Here is a 21,475-nt window from a genome sequence, read left to right as displayed (position 1 = left end):
AATTTAACAGAAACTCTTCCCTTTAGATGCTGCTGCTTGGTAGGTGCTGCTCAGTAGCTCTCAACCCATCCTATGTATAAGTTGAAATAAAGCCTGTGAAGAAAAACCTTGTGCCTTTCACTGTGATGCTCTTGAATTCGTGTTATCATCATGTCTTTGTATCAAAGTTGCAGTATTCTGTAGAACTAATAACACATTCAGAAGGTTTTATTTCAAACCAAAAGTGTGACTATTAAAACCCTTTTTGGAAAGACTCTGCTGACCATCTCCAATGACCTAACTTAGAAAGGTTTAGAGTATGAAACAACTTTTATCAATATAAGCACAGTGTCCAGAATACAGGGGGTTTTTCCTGATGGAAATAATACTCCAGAAATTATTCCTTGGTTGGAAGCTTTCTTAGGCTTGCTGGGATAGACAGGCTTCTATTTGTATCTCAGACTTTGTTAGCAGGAGCCTAATTATGTAGGCTTGCACCTTGGAATAGAAGATCTCTCTGCCTTAGTCACTGTGGTATATGTGTGGTTTTAATTGGAAGCAGAAGATAGCAAGTGTGCTTTCTGGAACCTTTGTCTTTAGCAGTTTCTTAAAGGCAAATTTCTCATGCTCCATGGCTTAATAATAATACACAACTAATTCAAATACTCTAGTTGCAGTTATTTTTTTAACTTTTTAAATTTCTACCTGTTGACTGAGTTCTTATTTCCATTTTTGTTGGGAAAGATAAATAATTAAATTGAAAGTATTCCTAGTTAATTTGTGGAAAAGTTTGCACTGTGTTTACTTGGGATTTATTCTATTATTTAATTTTAGGCAAGTTGGCATAAAGAATGGAATGTTTTTTGGCCAAGCAAAAAAGTTGTGTCCAAATCTTCAAGCAGTTTCATATGATTTTGATGCATACAAAGAAGTTGCACGGACAGTATATGAAATACTAGCAAGGTAATGTTTGCATGATCTTCATGATAAGGTTATCAAACATAATTTGTTTGCCACTGCTGGCTGCTATTATTCATTTTGTATTTTCATCTCCCCCTCTTCAGCTTCAGTGAAGCTATTCCTGTTTGAGGTCTTCCTTTGTAGTATTTTTGTTACTTTGAGCACCATGCTTCTGAGCCTTCTTTTATCCTGAAGCCACGTGCTATAAACAATCAACATCTGACTTCCAAATGAGTCACTGTTAATTTTTTTTACGGATTCACATAGTGAGAAGCAGATCCCTGCTTAGAAGGGAGATCCTTCCAAGAGATGTTTTTTGAGTAATTGAAGAATGGATTATTAGAGTAACATCTATTAGAAACTGCTTTCTGGTTTAAAATGCACTTGAAATAAAACTGGAAATTTGTTATTGTCAATGAAAAACAATTATTCCACTCCCTCTCCAGCTGTTCCATTAAAATCAGGATGCATATTCAAATTAGTCTTACATTAGTAATATTACTGTAATTTGCTGTTTTAGCATTTTTAGTATCTAAGTGATGTGTGATACAAAATAGGCCGGGAAATGCCGCCCCAAAAAGAAGACTTTATTTGCTACATATTTGTTTTAACAGATGGTGAGCTGTTGCTGGTGTTTCACCTGCTTTACTTTGTGTTGATAGCTATACCCATAACATCGAAGCAGTCAGTTGTGATGAAGCACTAGTAGATATCACTGAAATCCTCACAGAGACCAGACTGACTCCTGATGAATTTGCAAACGCTATCCGCACTGAAATCAAAGACCAAACTAAATGCACAGCTTCTGTTGGGATGGGTAAGTAACTTCATTTCTGTCTACAAGCAGAGGCTGCTTTTGTTAATGGATCAAAGCTGTCTAAGTTTGCTGAAACTTCTAAGTGTTTGTGGAATATTTTACCATTTACGTTAAATTAGTGTGAATAAAAATGCAAGAAAATTTTCATAACTGCAAAGTTGTAAGCAAAAATGTATAAAATTTCCATAACAGAGATCACAGGATATTCTGAATTGGAAGGCACCAGCAAGGATCATCAAATCCAACTTTTAAGTCAACAGCCCATCCAGCTGTCACTTCTTTATCTGAACACTATGCTAAAATTCCACTCTTGCATTCATTTTTATGAAGTACTTCCAGTAAAATAGAAAAGTTTCCAGTAAATAGAAAAAGGACACAGATTGTGTTCCTTAATGGAGATAGCAGCAAGAGTTTACAGGGTGACATGATCTTGCATAGTTCTTAGAAGATATTGAGGGCAAAGATTTGTGATTTGTTGTAGGTATTGTATATTAAATCACACATCTGAAAATACTTTGATTTGTTTCTTCTTGGCTTGTTCCTTTCCCCTTTCTTTTTGTTCCTAATTAATTGTAGAGTTGAGTATCTGTACATACTTGTACTGAGTGTCTATAAGTGTATGAAATCCGCTTGTGAGACAAGCTGACTTCATGACTCCAAGGAGAATTCTTCCCTTATTACCTTTGCAATTGCAGTTAGCACTACAGTTTCACTGCTGTTATAGTAAATAAGTGCTGGCTGGTAATTTGAACGTAGACACTGCAAATATACATGCATAGATTTCATTAAATTCTTGGTAAAAGTTAAAGAATCTGACCGTACTTTCTGCATTTTTTTTTCTTAAGTGTTGAACTGTGGTATTCTACTTGAGGAGAAGTTACCACAGACATGCTTTAATTTGTTGTTTTTACAGGTTCCAATATTCTGCTGGCCAGAATGGCAACTCGAAAAGCAAAACCAGATGGACAGTATCACTTAAAACCTGAAGAAGTGGATGATTTTATCAGAGGGCAACTTGTTACCAGTCTTCCAGGTACTCCTGTCTTCTAGAGGGCATTTTACTTCCTGATATTAAACCAGTTTCAGCTACAAATTTGCTTTCTAGATCAGACAGGATTAGCTGCTATTCCATGTTTATGATCCAAACATGTTTATGATCCAAAATGTGATAGACAGTAAAGGCATATGGCATCCATCTGTATTGAAAACAGGCTTTATTATATTTTTTATTGTTCCAGGAGAATACTTTAAAGGTTTGTAACATAAGCATTTCCTGGCATGTAACTGTATATTGTTACTTAGTACAAATGGTTAGTGTACTGTGACACAGGCAGGGTGCAAGAAGTGCTGAGTAAGCCCTCATTTATGCTTCCAGTGATCAGCTGACTTCAGCCTGCATGTATAAACATACATTCAGTGTTAGATATAAAAAATAGTATCTTTGTCTGTTGAAGATCAAAAAAGGAGGGAGGGGCAGTAAAAACAGGCAGCCATAGACACTGAAATATAAGAGTGGTAGAAATAGCATCCATAGACAGGTGCAGGTTTGCCAGAAATTCTCATTATGTAACCCTTAGTGGTCAAACACTATTTACAGCACAGCTCTGCTGTAATTTGTCTTTGGCATAACTTACAGGAGATATTTTTCCTCCACAATATTACTCATGTAGTACTGTGCTTTGACTTTAACGTTTTAAAGTTTTCAGAATTCACTTGCATGTTCATAGTAAAAGCATTGTAGTGTTTGTGTTAGTAATACCCCCTCAACAGAGAAACATTATCAGGAATAGAATCTGATTACCTAAGATTTCCAATTTTTGCTGACTTTGGTGGTGTGAACTCATAGGATTAATATTTTCTGGAAGTAACAGGCCACCTCTCCAAAACCCAGAAATATACTTCAGTTTATCACACTTACATATGAGCCGTTGCCATGGATACCTACAATTTCCAGTGCTTGGTAATTCAAAGCACAAGTGATACAGGTATGCTATCACTTCTACCTGAAATATTATTTTTCTACCTAGGAAGCAGTGTAACAATGGTCAAAATATTTGTTGGTTTTCATTTAGATTAGATCACATGTACATGAGGGGAAAACATATTACTTGTTGGACACTTGTTTTGGACTGAGTTGTTGGGGGGATTCAGAATTATATAATCTGTAACAGGCAGACAGTTTCCAAGCAGGATTCATTCATATTTTACTCAAAAATAAACAAACATGCTGTAGTGTGACATCTTAAACAAAATATGTGAAACAGATTAAAGATACACTGGTGGTGGCAGCAAAAGTTTCCATTTAAACCATGTTTTATGTAGCAGAATTTATTTTACATATATTTATTTGTTACTTTGATAAGACTTAATATAGGTTTAAAAATAAGAATTTTATGTAATCAGTACCTAACTGGCTTTGCATTGTATGAGGTTAACAGAACTAATTGCTTTGTTGTTAGGAGTTGGCAGGACAATGGAATCTAAGCTGGCTTCTTTGGGAATTAAAACCTGTGGAGATCTGCAGTGTGCTTCAATGTCAAAACTACAAAAAGAATTTGGTCCAAAAACAGGACAAATGCTTTACAGATTTTGTCGCGGTTTGGATGACCGACCTGTTCGTACAGAAAAAGAAAGAAAATCTGTTTCAGCAGAAATCAACTATGGAATAAGGTTTACACAGGTAAATTAAATTTGCTTCTTTTTTCCAGTGACTTCTTTCAGCTGTAGAACAATCTTCTCATATTCTGATTATTTTCACTTACACTTTGATCTGTTAGAGCACCATCTTAGCCACGAAATAGAAATGAGGAAAATGAAGAAGTAGGAGACCAAACGATAAAATGGGAGGAGAGACTGCAAAAGTATTGGACTGAAAAGAAGCTTGCTCAAAATTAGCTGGCTATTCTGCATTCGTTATACAAGTCTGGTACAGAAAAAGAGAACTGCAGTAGGTTTGTCAGCACCTAGCATTCTCTTTCATTTAAATGCTGATTATTCAAAGATGCCAGTGCCTGAAACTATCACCAGCTGCTCCCGTGCAAAATTTCTATGAGATTTTTTTTGCAATTACTTTTTATTTTGGGGGGGGGAGCGTTATTAACAAAATTATTACTCAGCACTTAAGTGTTTATAGAAATGATAGGGAAAAAAAGGAGTTTGAGAGAAGTTTGACAGTGTTGTGTAGTCCAGACCTTTGCTCAAAGCAGGGGAAGCTAATAAATCAGATCAGCTGCTCAGCACTTTGTCCAGTCTGGCATCAGAAATCTCCAGGAATGAAGACTGCAAACTTCTCTGAGCAACATGTTCCACTGCTTGACTTTCCTCATGGTGAAAAAGATTTTAAATCCTGTGCTCTTCATGTTCTAGGTTTGTGCTTAGACTTGAAATTCTATGTTGGGGTTTCTACATACATTTTTAAAAGACTTTTTTCCACATTAGGACAGGAATCTACCATTTTGCCTAAATTAAGTGACCTACAGTGAAAACAAACCACTTGAAGTTAAATGAGACAGTTGCTTGTGAGTCAGCTTTCTCTTTTCAGTTTGCACAATCTGGATTGTATTAACACTTAATGGTTTACTTCCAGAATTTGAAAAGTAGTAATTATCTAAACAGGTTGTTTTTCCCCTTCAGCCTAAGGAAGCAGAAGCTTTCCTTCTGAGCCTCTCAGAAGAAATCCAGCGTAGACTTGAAGCTGCTGGTATGAAGGGCAAACGATTGACCCTTAAAATTATGGTCAGAAAGGCTGGAGCACCTGTAGAGCCTGCAAAGTATGGAGGCCATGGAATCTGTGATAATATTGCCAGGTAAGTACTAGGCATGAGCACACTTCTGCGGGATCTAAAATTTATAGGAAGACAAGACAGAAATTTCCAAGTGCCTGGTACTTCTTTGTCTATGTATAAAACTTGCACCAAAATAAGTAGAGTGTTATTATCAAAACTCTTATGTGTTTGGGTTGTACATTTGATTTGTACATTTGTGGTGGTTATTAGTAATACATATATGCTTATGTGTTGTTGGTGTACCTTTCTCCAGCTTGCACAGTATTGGAGATGAGAGTTCTCTTAGAGTATTTGAAGAAGACATATTTATGTTCTGCACTGTGGCACACATGCAGCAGCATTGATTTATTTCAGTAACCAGCCTCCTATTACTTTGTTACTCCAATTCTTTGTTCCTTATTGATAAACTGGATGATGTTGACTAAATATTTTTTAATCTGAATATTATTTATGTACTTGCATGCTAAAAACACAGGGATATAATCTTCAGGCACTTCTTTATCAAAGCAGTTGTTCTTCAGTACAGGATGATCCTGGCTTTTGAGAGATGAGAGGTCTTTCTACTTTTCCTTCCATCTCAGGTGTTTGTAACAGACTAATCCCTCCTGAACTGGAGGGTCATTTGGTGAGTGTTGCTGGTAACAAAAGAGGTGCTGGAGTTCACAGATCAGAGAATATGCTGAGTTGGAAAGGACCCACAGGGATCAAGTCCAGGTGCTGGCCCTGCATAGCACCAGCCATGTGCCCAGGAGTTCTTTCAGGGTTAGAGTTCAGTAGTAAGACTTGCATGCATAGAGCCTGTCATGCTTGTGGTCTTGTTACATAGAATTCAGCACTAATAAAAGCTGAAACGACAAAATTCATGTTTCACTGTAAGAAACTTGTCGCTTTCTAGAATTGGTATATATAGCAAGAAGAAAATCCCTCAGTCTATACTCTTGTCTTCTGGCTATCCTGCATTCTTTGACCTGAAGATTTATTCTTAACAGCCTAAGAACATATCTTAGTATCGAATGTGTATTGAGATAGAGCTTTATTCCTCCCATATTTTAACTATTGTCAGAATGCTTTTTTGTGAACATATCAGTGCTTTGGACCCCTTTTCTGTGGTCAGGCATAGTAATGTACATATGCCCTGAAATTTCCCTAATTCATGAAGTCTTCAGTAAGGTCAGGGGGCATCCAAGAATGGAAAATTGTTCCCACATTGCTAAAGCGGTTCAGATGCCAGGGTTTTGTTTGGTGGTGTCTCTGTTTCTGCTTCTGGCTTTCCAGTGACCTTGTCAACCCCAGTCAATCCAGGTTATGCTGTAGGTGGTGTGTTTTTGTCTTTGTTAGAGCATTTCTATTCAGCCCAGTAAAAAGCTTTTTAGCAGTGGAAGGGTGAACTCCAAAAGTTCAGTCCAAGCAAATGGATTAGAATCTCAGTGTGGTGTTCCCCCAAGTGACCAGTTTCTCTCTTCAGGTTTAGATTTTTTTCTGTAGCTATAGCTCACAACTCATTTCTTGCTCCTTTACATCACAGTTGAATGGTTTGCTATGCTTTCTCATCCTACAGGTCAAGATCCCCTAGGATGATAACCATAGTACTACAAAGGATTCAGACTTGCAGACACACTTAAAATCAAACTCAGCTTTTGAGATTAAATGGTATTTTTACTGCATCTCTGAAACCCAGTCACGATAATAGTTCAGGACAGACCTTTTTAAAATGTTTTTCTGAAATGTTGTGTTCCTTTAGTGACATTGATCTCCTTTTTCTTAAGAATACTAACATGTAAAGCTTAAGTAGATCTTCATATTGTTCACAGTCTGAGCACTTGGCTGTTCATGGTGGTTTCTGACAGATTCAAAAGCAGAGTAACACCATCAAAGTATTTAGTAGGCTGTCAGGATGGCACCCTGTCAAAACACCAAACTTCATTTTCATTTCACCCGCTCTATCAGAGCTAAAACTGTGTCAGTTTTTTCAGTGAGAAGACTTTACATCACTCACATGCATTTCATGAGCCACTTGAAATTTTGTCAAAGGTTAGGCCATTGGAGAATCCAGAGCTATCCAAGCACTGCTGCTGCCCTGCCATACTCTCAAATGGTAATCTGTAAAACTCACAGCCACATTGTTTTGTGAGTCTGTTGCAAAAAATTGCCCATAGCTTAAGATAATTTGGAATGCTTTTTCAACTTAATTGCATTAATTTGAATTCCTTGTTGCTTGTTGTAATCCACATGCACATGCCTACATCTGCTTCCCCTCTGAGTTCCTTTTGAAACTCTTGCTGTAGACAGTTGGCAACTGAAATAATAATGAGCAAACTTTGTGAACCAAGCTTGAGTGAAAGACAAAAATCCAGGAGTGTGTTTTTGTGCAAACTGTAAACTTCTTGTGAAAATTTGTCTGGCTTCAATTGATTGCATGTGTGTGTATATATATATATATATATATATATATATATATATATGTACATTAAATTTGACCTTTTAATGTGCACTGAGGACGTTCAGTTAATAAGTATTCTGCTTTTCTTACTTTTTCTGTGGATTATGCTTAGTTTTAACTACCTTTAAAAAGAACTCACTAAACAAATAAAAAGTGTTCAGTTTATATATGCCAAAAAATTATGATCTGTCTTCCTTTCAGGTCCTCTCTGGAATAAATATAGAATTTTTGTCTTCAGGATTTGTGAAACAGTTTCCTTTGTAACCATACTTGTTTATTCTTTTTAGGACTGTGACTCTAGACCATGCAACAGACAGTGCAAAAGTAATTGGGAAGGAAACTCTGAACATGTTTCACACAATGAAGCTGAACATATCCGATATGCGAGGGGTGAGTTCATGGGAAAAATGAAATTCATTCTCTTTATCAGCCTATTTCTGTCTTTCGTGGATTTTCAGTTCCCCATGGTAGATGATAACCAAACTGATTCAAAAGTGTAGGTAATACAAAGCTTATGCAAATTAGTGTATGCAGTTACATTTTCTAACCTTTGAAAAACATGGTTACGAAGCCATAAATGTAAAAATATTAATTTTTTTTTTGTGGTATAAATTAATGCACAACTTAAAACATCCTGAGATGATGAAGTAAGACTGTATCTTCTACAGTTTTATCAGCATGTGTAAGTTTTATTTTGTCTTGGAATTTTCTGTAAACTTTTGCCATACATTAATTGTGTAACTAATATAAACTAATATATAACTTTTTAATGCAAATCAAAGATAGAGATAAAAGGAGTTTTATTCTAGACTGCAGGTCTTAGAGCAAGAAAAGTTACCAGCCCATGTTTTGGCCTTTGTGTGAAGGTGGTTTTCTGGCTCTTTTGATTCATGGCTTATTTTAGAACTCCTGCTCCATCTCAGTGGTTTTGTCATTGAAGTGTGACCCCCACAATGCTGCTATTTTGACATCAGCCATTTGTTACAATAGAACACAGAGGATTTCTAAAACAAATCTGCATTAATTCATCATTTGGATGTGGAAGTAGGATTTTGATTCACAATGTTGCCTTGCAAAGTCAGCTCCCTGGCTTGGAGTTGAGGAAATATTTAATTTAAATGTTGTATCCCATTATTGAAACTAAGAAGGTATTAATAAACAAAATCTTTACTATGTAATTATAGAAGAAAACCTGATGGAAATACATACAGTGGCTCCTTCATGCTTTCTGAGTCCCATATACGACTTTTTCTAAGTGTCAGGTTTTCTTCTTTAAAATTATGGAGGATTGGCAATAAACTCATACACTGCACCAGTGCATTCTTATTAGTCATGTTTTGAACCACTACTGATTTGGTATTTAAAAGTTAAAATCTAGGATGTCTTGAAAAATGAGGAACACCTCATCTAAAAAAGACTACTTCTACCAAAGTACTTTCATCCATTGAGACTTTGCAAAAACAATGTTTACAAGTGAAACAATAGGATTTTTCTCATTTGTAGACTGAAGTGTTGCATTTAGTATAGATTGTCCTTGGGGAAAAGCATTGCTGTGTAGCCAGATTTAATACTAACCACATTCTTGTCAGTATTTCTGTATTTGTTAATATCTAAGAAATTTCATAAAAAACACATTGATTCATGATCCTGTTGACAGCAGTTTTTATATCAGAGAAGTTCAGATGGTAGTACCTTTGTAATTTCTTAGTTGTTGGATTGTGGTGGGTAATCCTGGGATTTTTTCGGGATGTTTTTAGTGGCTGTTTATATGTATTTCAATATATTTTTGTTTGTCCTCCCCCTCTACCCACAACAGGCAGTAAATTCCAAAGAGAGGAATTTTATTATGATATAATTACATATTTTAAAATAATTTTCTTTACTTTAAACTTCATTACATGAATGAATTTATGCTTTGGATTTAGGTTGGAATTCAGGTACAGCAGCTAGTTCCCATCAGTAAAACAACTTCAGCTCACCCAACAGTACAATCTGGACATTTACCTGGTGGATCACATTCAGTTATTGATCTTTTTCACGTTCAGAAAGCAAAAAAGCACTCAGAAGAAGAACCTAAGGAAGGTCAGTAAGCTTTGCACTTGGCATGTGTGATAGTGATCAGTTCTGAAGGACCCTCACATAAATCACCTTTTGGAATACTTATTCAATATTATACCAGTGTAAATTATGCAACATAAAATTTCTGAGAGTGGAGTTTGCTGCTGCAATGAAAATGCTACTAATAAAACTTTGTATAGGATTAGTCCAATTAGAGGATTTTTTGTTAAGTTTTTTAGTTAATAGTAATAGAGGATACTTTGAAATAAAAAGTGTTATGATGGTGCTACATATTGCATGAACTCTTCAAATAATGCTAGAAAATACCTTTTACTGTGTCTTGAATCTTCAGAATATTTTTAACTATCAGATGATCACTGTATTTTGTTTCCATATGTATAGTATTTGTGGCTGCTATGGACCTTGAAATATCTTCTAATTCAAGAGCTTGCACTTTCCTTCCATCTCGTGGTACCAATGTCACACCTGGTCTCAATTCTAATGCCAACAACACCGAGTTTGCTGTCAAGTGGAATGGTGTGCATTCTCCTATCAGTGTAAAATCCAGGCTCAATTTGAGTATTGAGGTTCCATCTGCTTCCCAGGTAAACCTGAGAATATGAAACATCTGCAGGATATTGTAATAACTCAGGATTGTCTGTCTTATTTGGACAGACCCAAAAGGAGCTCTTTTTAAATAAAAAGAGTTCTAGTAAAGTATAGTGCACAGTAAATAACTGTTATTGATGCAAAAATATTTTGCCTTAATAAAATAAATAATGTTGAAGTTAGGATGCACACTTAACATTTGTACAGGATACCACTATTTAGATGAGAGGAGGACAGTCTTTATTTAAGCAGAATATTTCTGTGGGATTTGGGGAATTTTTTTAAGTGTGTTTTAACAAAGGGACAGCCTTCATTATTTCTGCCCCATATGCTGTTCAACTAGACTCTGTTAGAAGGGTCTGCTATGAGACAGCTGCACAGATTTCTGCAGGTATTTTAGATATAAGCAGACTTACTTGCTCTTCTGTAAAAGTCTGTCATTTAAGTGTCTGCCATTTAAATCTGTAAAAGCATTTCTGTAGTTTTTTTAACAGCTTTCTCAAATATTTACGCATTTTAAGAAGCAAATTATGCTTTTGGCAGGAAATGTGTTCCTATAATGCAATAGCCAAGCCAGCTCAGGATCTAAAAGTAACTTGACTGAACAAATGAGAAGCTCTGTACATTCAGATGCTGCCATAAGAGGAATATGTATAGGCAAGTGAAAAATACACTAGCTGTTCAGCAAAGCTCCTACTTTGGTGGCCTTATGGCACAATATCTTTATTTCTGCTTTTAACCATATTATAATATGTAATGTAATAAAAAATTCAGGGCTGGGAAGGAGTGGTAAGAGTTAGTGCCACACTGCTGTTTGCATACTGTACTAGGAAAGTAACAGCAATCCTGGGTATTTTACACCCAGGATTCCCAGGAAGTTATTGTAGAGTTACATATGCAGCAAATTTGGAATGAGTGAATACCAACAGAGCATGGAAGAGTAACTGAAGTGATTAATACAGACAGCTTTCATTAAAACCTCTTAGTTACCAAGCCATGTAGATTTTCATAGATATTTGTGGTTCTTCTCTGTAAATCCATAATTTCCAAATTTTCTTCTTAAAGGTGAAGATAAACACAGCTATGAAGTCTTACTCAGCAGAACTTAGAGGCAAACATTGGCATTTCTCTACATAGCTCAAGTTTTACTTGGGAGAATAATGTTGGTGTACATCTGCTTGTCAGCTGTGTTCATTCAGTCACTTGTGCAGCTGCCATTGTACACAGCAGCTCCTGGACACTGAGGGGCTGTCTCAGTTGTTTCAAGTGAATAACTGAGAGCAAGTAAAAGCTTATTTCATCATCCAGCTCTGGCAGGTCTGACAGTATGCAAGCATACATAATACCAGTAAAGTAAATCAGTGACATGCACCCTAGAACTGTATAAAGAAATAAATTAATTGCTTACTGTTGTGCTGGTCATCAGTTTAGTATTCATATCAACCTGTTGCCTGTATAATTTGAACTCAGAATTCAGACTACTTTGTCATTAGGTAGCTGGAGAGGAAACCATCTCTATGGTTTTTGGTAAGAAGACTGATCCTTGTGAAAAGATAAAACTGAGCATTCCTATTTACTGAGCTGCTTAGTCTTAAATGATATTTTACTCCTTCAGAGTGTAGCTCTCAGGTTCCTAAGGATGTTTGCATACACAGGGTAATATGTGGCAGGTTTTGTAAAATTCAGGAACTGTATAACTAATGTTCTGACTAAAATAGCTCTGTTACCTATTCCTTAGAAAAATCTAAAAGCTTTTATGTACTTGCAGCTAGATAAGTCTGTGCTAGAAGCTCTGCCCCCTGATCTGCGAGAGCAAGTAGAGCAAATATGCACCATTCAGCAAGGAGAGAGTTGTGGAGAGAGCAAAAAAGAGCCAATAAATGGATGCAACACTGCACTTCTGTCACAACCAGTTGGAACTGTGCTTTTACAAATACCAGAGCTCCAAGAACCAAATACCAATATGGGAATCAATGTCATAGCCTTGCCAGCTTTCTCACAGGTAGGATGTTTGCATGGCATCAATAAACAATTACTTTGCATCTGTAGGAAGTTAGAAACTCTTTCTTGAGACAGCATTAACTGGAGCCTGTGACTTCCCACAATCAAACCTTCATGGTCCTTTAATGTCTTATAAAAGTCTGGTTTTAAATGTTACGTCATCTGTCAGAAACGTTGTATGGTAATACTTACTGAAGATTATAGTCATCAGTCTGCCCATGTTTTTGCTGTTGTTTAATGTCAAGCCCCCCCCTTATATGGTCTGCTTTGCAATCCAGTCTGTAAATAGCTTTTTTTCTGTATTGCAGCTGAGTTATAATGAACCATAAGTTTTGAAGCAGTCCTGAAATCTGCTTAGCTAAGTCACAGGAGGCTTTAAGTGCTTGTTCTGATGGGGTGCAGCCAGCCTCTGCTAGCTTCTTCTGCAGATGTGTTTGTTTGTATCCCATTCCTGAGAGAAGGGCAGTCATGGCTAAAGGTTGTGCCTATCTCCATAGTTTTTAAATACATAGCATGTCCAGGATGAGAAAAGAACAGAGATGTTTGTCAAAATAGGAACCTGAAAGGGCAGCAGGAAGCAGTAAGGATGCTTCTAATGTTAGTGTGCTCTTCAGTCCAAGAAGCTGCTGAAAAATGTAGTTGAAAAATTAGGAAAAAAAAATTAAAAATCAAAGATTGGGTTACCCAGAGATACATTGTCTTGCATTGCACCATTTAAAATGGAGCAGTGTATTTTTTTTTCTGTTTCATTGCACCTTTGCTGTTCTCAAATGAAGTAATACCACCTAATCACATTTATAGAGATTTGTTGCTGTTTCTAATGCATAGTGTTGCTTAGCTGACAAAAAAAAAAAAAAAAAAAAAACAGAGAAAATAATGTAGAAATTCCACGAAATAGTTAATGCATAATTGCTATTTTAAAAAATGTGTAGTCTATTCTTTTACTAAAATTTCCTCACCTTGATTCAAGTTCATTGGTTCAGAAACAGTTGTGTCAGTTTTTATTCCTGAACTGCAAAGTCTGGTTTCCCCTATGGATTAGTGTGCACATACTATCTCAGTTCTCTCTGCCCCAGCTGTTTGAAATTTTGTAGTTACATCTGTCCATAAGCAGATGTGGGTTAAATTAGGCTGTGCCATGAAGTGCACCCCTCCACACTTGGCTTGCCACTCAGTACTGTTTTTCAGAGGAAATGGTAACTGCATATGGCTTTCTAGAAAAATTCTCTTTAGTTTGTCAATGCTTTATCTGTCTAATAATTAGGTATTCAAGAATTGATTGTTATTTTTTAAAACAGCATTACTTTTTGAAGTTTTTTTAAAAGGACCTAGTTTGAACTAGTTTTTTGCACTGTTTTTCTGTCTCTATCTACTTATGTATTTTGTGACCCAGTTACTTGATCCAAAAATGCAACTTAGTGGAGCAGCCTTTTTGTTTGAAGATGTAGTTCAGGAAGAATTGAATGCTTCCTATTTATTTGTCAAGGATATCCATACTATCTATTTGAGAGTGCCTTATGCTCATACTGATTTTTTTTTTTTCTGAAAGGCATTCAGCTTTCTTTATTGTCAAAAAGAGGACTAATATTTACAATTTTCATTTTCTGAGTTAGGTCCAAGTTTAATACCTAGAATACTATGGTTGAAAAGCTTCCTGTAGACTTGGTGGGAAAAAAAGGGCTAAACCCCATTCATTAATACAGGAGGATTTTTTTCTGTGTTAAAATCAAACATGAACTTAATTCAAAAATACCATCTTACTCTAAATATAGTTTGACACATTTTTTTCCTCTTAAAGTCTTTGTGGTAGTGTATATGCTATGACTGCACACAAACATTTAAATCTGCTTTGTGGCCCATGAAGCAGTGAAATGAGCAATGATAGGTTTTGGGTATAGAAATACTGCCAACCACTCCAAAATGAGTACTTTATCTACATCAGATGTAGATTATGCCCTGCCATCTTTTTATAGCTTAATAAGGTTTGTTTTGCTGCTCTTCATTCCTTCTGTGTGAGCTGTGTTATGATCAGGGGCAAAGCTAATTGGATGACAGGGATTTATTCATTAGAAAACATGTGGAAAATTTCCTTTGTTAGGTAAAGTTCTCCTGTGGAAGGAATCCAGATAGGTTGCATTCCTTTCCATTAGTTGCTGAAGTAATCTTAAAATTTAGAATAGCTGTATATCTCTGTAGCCTGGATCCTGCAGAAGTGTAGAATGCAGAACATAAAGATTACAGATGCCTAGAAATGAGTGACATTTGTAATAATGGTGTTAATTAGTGGTGGCAAGTTTTCATTTAACCCTTACAGTGTCTTCACTTGGTACAGATTCCTCCTAAGGAAATTGATATAAAGGCACATCAGAAATACTGATAACTGTGTGCTGAGGTCACCCATAACTCTGTAAAAGTTCTCCATAATGTGAAAGCTTTCAGATACCTGTATGACAATGTTAGGACATTGTACAAGCAGTTACCTGAAACTCTAGTTATATTGGACAATTCATGTGAATTCAGCTCCTTTAATTGAATTTTTCCATGTTACACTCTGAGAGAGCAGTGATGGGGGAATAACAAAAATGCATCCAGTTCATGTACTGCATTATTTCTGCAATAATTAAGTGGTATACACAAAAACAGTGTCAATTCAGAGCATTCCAAATCCTTGACTCTTAAATGCTTTACCAGAGAGCACTAAACTTTTTTAAAAATTTTATGAAGTAAAATTTGTGTTTAAAAAGATAACTTATACCTGTGATGTAATTCCACTATAGTGCTTTGTTCTGCACAATGTATATGGTAATTTAGGTCAGAGCTTTTCCTGTCTCCTCCTTCAATTAGTGCATGTTCTGTGGTGAAAATTTTGTGTTACTCATGGAGTTCTGAAAAAGGAACAAAATTGTGCTAAATAGATGAATTCTAACCTGTTAGAGCACATTGATGTTTATGATCTGTATTATTTAGACATCATGTGTGTGAATAGCACACTGTACCTCCCTGTCATAGCATACATGTTTTGGTTTAAAAAAAAAGAAATCTATGGAAAGTAAGAGGTTAATTTTAATACCTTTGCAGATGTAATAAATACAGTATCTCAGATAATGATGGAAATTTCATTGTACTCCTAGAATAGAAGTTGTACTTTTGTTGTTTCTGCTCATCTCTGAATTCTACCAGTGAAATGAAGGGCACTCTCCCACTGACAAATTTAATCCACTAAATGATATCTTTGCTTTGAATTAGATCTTGAAGATTATGAGCTGAAAACACTGTTTAGTTGTAATGGGAAGCTCCAAATACAAGATGTGTCTGTCACTGATGTGCTACTTCAGGCATGCAATGAGAAAAAAATAACTGATAATGCAAGAAACTTTATATGAGTGTGTCTAGCAATTGGCATCAAATTATTTCCTGTCTAGAATCCAAGTCCCTGGACAGTTTCAAGGGACTGTGCTCTTATCAGTCAAGCAAGTGGTAGTGGTGGACAACTGTGGGAGAAAGGGATTAAACCCTTTTGTGCTAGTTCAAGCTGGACTTGGGTTTTGCTGTCCTTAAAGAACTGAGATGATTTCCAAGAATATTGTGAGTTATATAGCAGCTTGCAGGAAATAGAAGTATCAAAAGAAAAGGAGGAACAAAAATCTGGTGGTCACAATGTTTGTGTTTTGAAATTTGAAGAGAGTGCTCTCTGGGTTAGGCTCAATCCTGCTTTTAACACAGCTGTACTGGGTATCATTAGATGGGTAAATGCTTTGTATACTCATAATAGTGATTTTAATAAATAGAGTAATATTAAATGTACATTTTGTTGTCTTTACAAAGAAAATGTGCAATGTGTTTTACAGTATTTCAGCTATATCTCCTTTATTTTTGTCTGGCATGAAATGTAAATGCCTTTCTCGTGTGAGTGACCTAGAAAGAAGCAAGCAGTGCTGCTCACTGCTGAAATAATCAAATGAATCTTTTGTTACTGTTCAGGTGGACCCTGAGGTTTTTTCTGCACTACCTGCTGAGTTGCAAGCAGAGCTGAAAGATGCATATGATCAAAGGCAGAAGCAATCAGAGCAGCAGCCTGCTAACACTTCAGGTGAGAATGTGCAGTTGTGCAATAGTCTTCTGGCGTAGGAGTTGTTTGCTACCTAAACAGCTATGCAGCCCTAAGTAACAAACTGGCAAATATAACCAAAGCTTCTCTAAAGATGCTGTGTTCAACTGAATTTCTGTATTTATTTTTGGCAGCCTATCAGTTACAACCAGCTGTGGTTTCAGTTTGCAAACAGGTCCCCAGCTTTACTCAAATGGGTAATTAATTCAATTCATGGGGGCTGTGACACTAAGCTTCCCCACATCCATATGTTTGCCAAATGGAATCCAAACTAGATGTGTCTTGTGATTTAAAGCATTGCACTTTCTTCAGTTAGTTAAACTCTTTTCAGGGAGCATTCTCATGGTTCCCTGAAACCCATAGCACTGGCAGGGTTTTGGGGCAGCTGGAGAAAGATATACTGCATCTCACTGAATGTCTCACAGTCAGCTGGGTTTACTCTGAGCTGATCATCCAGGTCTCCTTTTTATAATCAGTAGAAAGAAATAAGACTAATTCCCTGTGAACATGCTTTGTCATAAAAATAGATTGTAAATGTTATTGGCCTGATTGCCAGTTAAACGCTGCACTGTATAATCACACCCTGATTTCATAGCCAGTGGACTAATGCATATAAGTTAGGATGATGGAATGAGAGAGAGATTTCCTTCATGAACTGTGATAAAAGCATTGTGGGGGCTTTACACTGCTGGCTTGCTGCTGACACTGGTGGGGCAGTGCTCTGACTGGGGTGAGGCAGTTTGTCCATGAGAATCCAATTTCACCAGCTGCTTAATGTGAGTATTCAAGGACTGAAATGCTCACATTAAGAAGCTTATGAATAGCTGAGTGTCCTCTGTACACTGAAAGTCTAACAGTGCTTTGCAGATTTGAAATGATGTGTACATTAAAGTTGCTGTATCTAGGCTGTGTTTTCTCAAGTGATCATTAGATTTTTGTTGGAGGTAGAGTCCCCCTTTCAATGGAAAAGTATTAAATTTTAAATGTATCAACCATTGACTCTTCCTGTGTTTTTCAGTGTCAAAAAATCCTTTTGTACACCTGAAGCATACAACTATGAAAAATAAGAAGAAAATACGGAAAAAAAATGCAGTCAGTCCTGTGAAAAAGATTCAGAGTCCTTTGAAAAACAAACTTATTGGTAGTCCTGCAAAAAACATGCCAGCTACATCTGGAAGCCCACAGAAGCTAATAGATGGTTTCTTGAAACAAGAAGGAACAGCTGCTCAGGTACTTCTAGCACAAACAGCTTTTGGTAAAGCTGTGTCTGCTTCTTTAGACTGAGTTCAGTAGCTGTTTTTCTTTACTGGATTCTTCACTGACACTTAGCTGTGTATGTACATGGTGTTGCCATATTTGTCAGCCTGAGCACTATCCAATTCCATGTTTGGAACAGGCTGAAGCAGTTCCATCGACCTCGGGCTCTGCGGGCCCATCAGCTCTGCAGAGGGAGCAGCAGCCGGGCCCCTTCAGGCCACAGGCCCCCAACCTGGCTGGAGCTGTGGAATTCAATGATGTGAAAACGTTGTTGAAAGAGTGGATCACAACCATCTCAGGTGAGGGATGTCACACTGGGTGATCTTGCAGTGCATCACAAAGAAAACTGCTTTGAGAAGGCTTTTTGTACTTCCTTTCTCCTTCACTCTTCCTTTTGCTGGTTATTTTTCACAGTAGTCTTGAAGTCTTACTGCCGTGGCAGTCTTGGAAGAACTTGATTCTTTCTGCTAGTTGTTACTCTGTGGCTTTGTCAGCTCCTCTTGCTTAATATCATGAAAAGTAACATGATCCTTCTTCAAGGATGTGTCTGGCCATTGTCCTGTGCCTCAGTGTTACTTGTGGCTGAGGTTTCCTCTATTTTTCCAATATATTGCAACGCTAAGATGAAAGTTCTTGAATGGGAATTCATTTCTTCTGTGAAGATCTCTTCTTAGAGGCAAAGGAGTGCAGGGTTTGGGGTTTTGTCAAAATAAATGCTGGGAAGAACAGTAGATAAAAAACCAGTGCAACTGTGACACTCTTGCTAAATTGTGATCTGAATTAGGCCAAACAAATAGCAACTCCTTAAACCTTGGGAAATTTGACCTTCCTGCCATGGACATTATTATTCTCCTAAGAGTTTCAAACATCATTGCATTCTAAAACCCAGTCCCTTTTCCCTTTGGTTACTGCTAGCTTTGCTGTCAGTTGTTCTTACTGAAAAAAAAGATGTCTACAAGACAGGTATTTCAGGACCCTGCAGTCCTGTTATATGCACAGCTTCTGATGTCAAGATGTGTGAGAATACAGAAATTGTCAGGTTGGCCCCTGATATGCTGACACTGCAGAATTTCTTTATATTGTATTCCCATTATTCTGTGATTATATTCTAAGTATACTTAGGGAAAAGACCTCATTTTTAATTTTTTTTTTAATTGCAGATCCTATGGAAGAAGACATTCTACAGGTTGTGAAATACTGTACTGATCTAATAGAAGAAAAAGACTTGGAAAAGTTAGATCTGGTTGTCAAGTACATGAAAAGGTAACTTAATTGCTGGTATTTGTGAACTTTAGACTATTTTTGTTAGAATTTATCCTCCAGATGCTGCATTGTGACCCCATTAACCCATCAGACATTCCAGTGATGAGTGGTTTTAATCTTGAATACTGGGGTTGAGGGAAGGAGTTGGAGTGTTAAAATAGATAATTTGTGAAAAAATAAGAGTAATATTTAGTTGTAATTCATAGAATCACAGAATGGTTTGGGTTGAAAGTGACCCTAAAGATCACCCAGGCCCAACTCCCCTGTCATGGGCAGGGACTTCTTCCATTAGACCAGGTCGCTCAGAGCTCCATCCAGCCTGGCCTTGAACACTTCCAGGGACGGGGAATCCCAGCTTCCCTGGGCAACAATTTCTAGACAAAGATTGTACTTCTCATCAGCACTGTCCCTTTTCTTCGTCCTGTTTTTGTTCATTTTTTCATGCTATCTCTAGACCCGATTTCATTCTCTGTCTGTATCCAGATTCTGTCTCACTTCAGCCTTTAAATGCATTCCTGTTACTTTGTTGTTGTGCTCCTATTACTCTTGCCATGAGTTTATGGGGTTATAATCCATGTATGACTTGCTTACTAACTAAAGCTTAACCGTGGAGCTCAGCTTTCTAGGTTTTAGATCTGCAAATATGTTTCACACAAAGAATCAACACCAAAAAGACTACAGAAGTGTAGGAAGTTCACTGGGCTTTTGCATTATACGATATCTTTAGGCCTTGGGAAATGCAAAATACACAGTGTAATGAACTGTTTCATGAAATCTGTGTAGCAAATTCCTTATAAAACTTCTGAATTGTCAGAATATCCCATTCCTGGTCCCTGTGTGTTGATCTGCCCTGATGGCAGTGTGTCTCCCCAGAGGGTTCCCACTCACCCATGTGGTGCTGACGTTACACCTTCCAAAGCTCTGAGTGTAGGACTCTCTGCTCTCCTGCAGTACAGGGACCTAGAAGGGACACTGAGAGTACAGAGCTGCTTTATTTTCCTTGGGCAGTTCCTCCATTCACTTCTTCTAGCTGCTGATCATAAGAGCAACTCTCATCATAGGCGGAACTTGTAATTCTCTGTGGATTTTGTTTTTAGCAATAAATACAAAAAATAAAAAATTATTATATAAAAAATTATATAGTGCCCCAAAACCATATTATTTAAATGTGTTGATTGCACTTGGCATTTGTTTGAAATAGAGAAATAGCATCTCTGTCTTGGGATGAGGAAGTAAAGATGAGGATTCAGAAGCTTGCCCAGTATGCAGCTGGTGGAAGGTCACCCACCACTTAATCCACAGGCTCACTCCACTGCCAGCTGCCAGCATTCACAAGCTGCTGTGCCACTGCTCACACCAGGAATTCGTGCTGTTAAGTCAGGCTTGGTGTGTTTAAGTAGAGAGGGAGGGCTTTACCAGGACTGAATCAAAATTCCATCCCTGGGGAACTGCTGTGATCTTGTTTTCCAATGTGAAGACCAAAAGTGACTGTAAAAGGACTGGTTCTGTAATGGTAATTTTAAACCTCTTCTTCCTTTTCCCCCTCAGGTTAATGCAGTCATCTGTGGAATCAGTTTGGAATATGGCATTTGACTTCATTCTTGACAATGTTCAGGTAGTTTTACAACAAACTTACGGAAGCACATTAAAAGTTATCTGAACTTGTAGTAAAGAGCTTGGTGAGAGCCTGGAGCTCTCTGCTAGCTGTGCCATAAGTGCTTGTGAGGTATTTGCAAAGTGCATGATAGTAATGCCCTGAGTTTTTATAATTTCAAATTTCTTTTTAAACAACAAAGTGTTTTGTACATTTCTTTTCAGAAAGTGCCAAATTTGTCAGTATTGCATGTAAATAATTGTGTTAAAATTCTTTTATTGTAGTATAGAATCTATTTACAAAATGTTTGTTTATAAAGTTTTATGGATTTTTACAGTGAAGTGTTTACAGTTGTTTAATAAAGAACTGTATGTATATTTTTGTACTGATTCTATTTTGTGATGCTTCAGTTTGAATATAGTGAACCCCTTTTACTAAAGCTGCAGCTTTGATTCATTTCACAGTTTTACACAGTGGCACTGCCTCAGCACATGGAGGAGGCTGCTGTACAGGCACCTGGCCACTTTTTGTTTCTTCTTTGCTAACTTTATTACAGATTTTAAGATGAGGGAAGAATATTAGTTCATTTTCAGTTTCATCCTTC

The 21,475-nt window shown here is 36.9% G+C and overlaps 1 protein-coding gene across 5 annotated transcripts in view; it reads left to right on the top strand.

Annotated features, from left to right (window-relative positions):
* The window catches only part of REV1 (REV1 DNA directed polymerase), a 54,738-nt gene extending 33,492 nt beyond the window's left edge, over positions 1-21,246 (top strand). For all 5 annotated transcript variants that reach the window (XM_059493755.1, XM_059493754.1, XM_059493753.1 and 2 more), the window contains 14 exons: positions 814-942; positions 1,602-1,756; positions 2,670-2,789; positions 4,216-4,436; positions 5,390-5,562; positions 8,269-8,371; positions 9,907-10,063; positions 10,442-10,644; positions 12,417-12,650; positions 16,631-16,739; positions 17,776-17,987; positions 18,154-18,313; positions 19,175-19,277; positions 20,826-21,246. In XM_059493755.1, the coding sequence (XP_059349738.1) occupies positions 814-942; positions 1,602-1,756; positions 2,670-2,789; positions 4,216-4,436; positions 5,390-5,562; positions 8,269-8,371; positions 9,907-10,063; positions 10,442-10,644; positions 12,417-12,650; positions 16,631-16,739; positions 17,776-17,987; positions 18,154-18,313; positions 19,175-19,277; positions 20,826-20,937 (2,191 nt within the window). In that variant the 3' untranslated portion in view covers positions 20,938-21,246. The remainder of the gene's footprint in view (positions 1-813; positions 943-1,601; positions 1,757-2,669; positions 2,790-4,215; positions 4,437-5,389; positions 5,563-8,268; positions 8,372-9,906; positions 10,064-10,441; positions 10,645-12,416; positions 12,651-16,630; positions 16,740-17,775; positions 17,988-18,153; positions 18,314-19,174; positions 19,278-20,825) is intronic.
* The last annotated feature ends 229 nt before the right edge of the window (positions 21,247-21,475 follow it).

The sequence above is a fragment of the Ammospiza nelsoni genome, chromosome 2 (assembly GCF_027579445.1).
Source record: "Ammospiza nelsoni isolate bAmmNel1 chromosome 2, bAmmNel1.pri, whole genome shotgun sequence".
Lineage (NCBI taxonomy): Eukaryota > Metazoa > Chordata > Aves > Passeriformes > Passerellidae > Ammospiza > Ammospiza nelsoni.
This window is presented reverse-complemented; position numbering and strand designations above follow the sequence as displayed.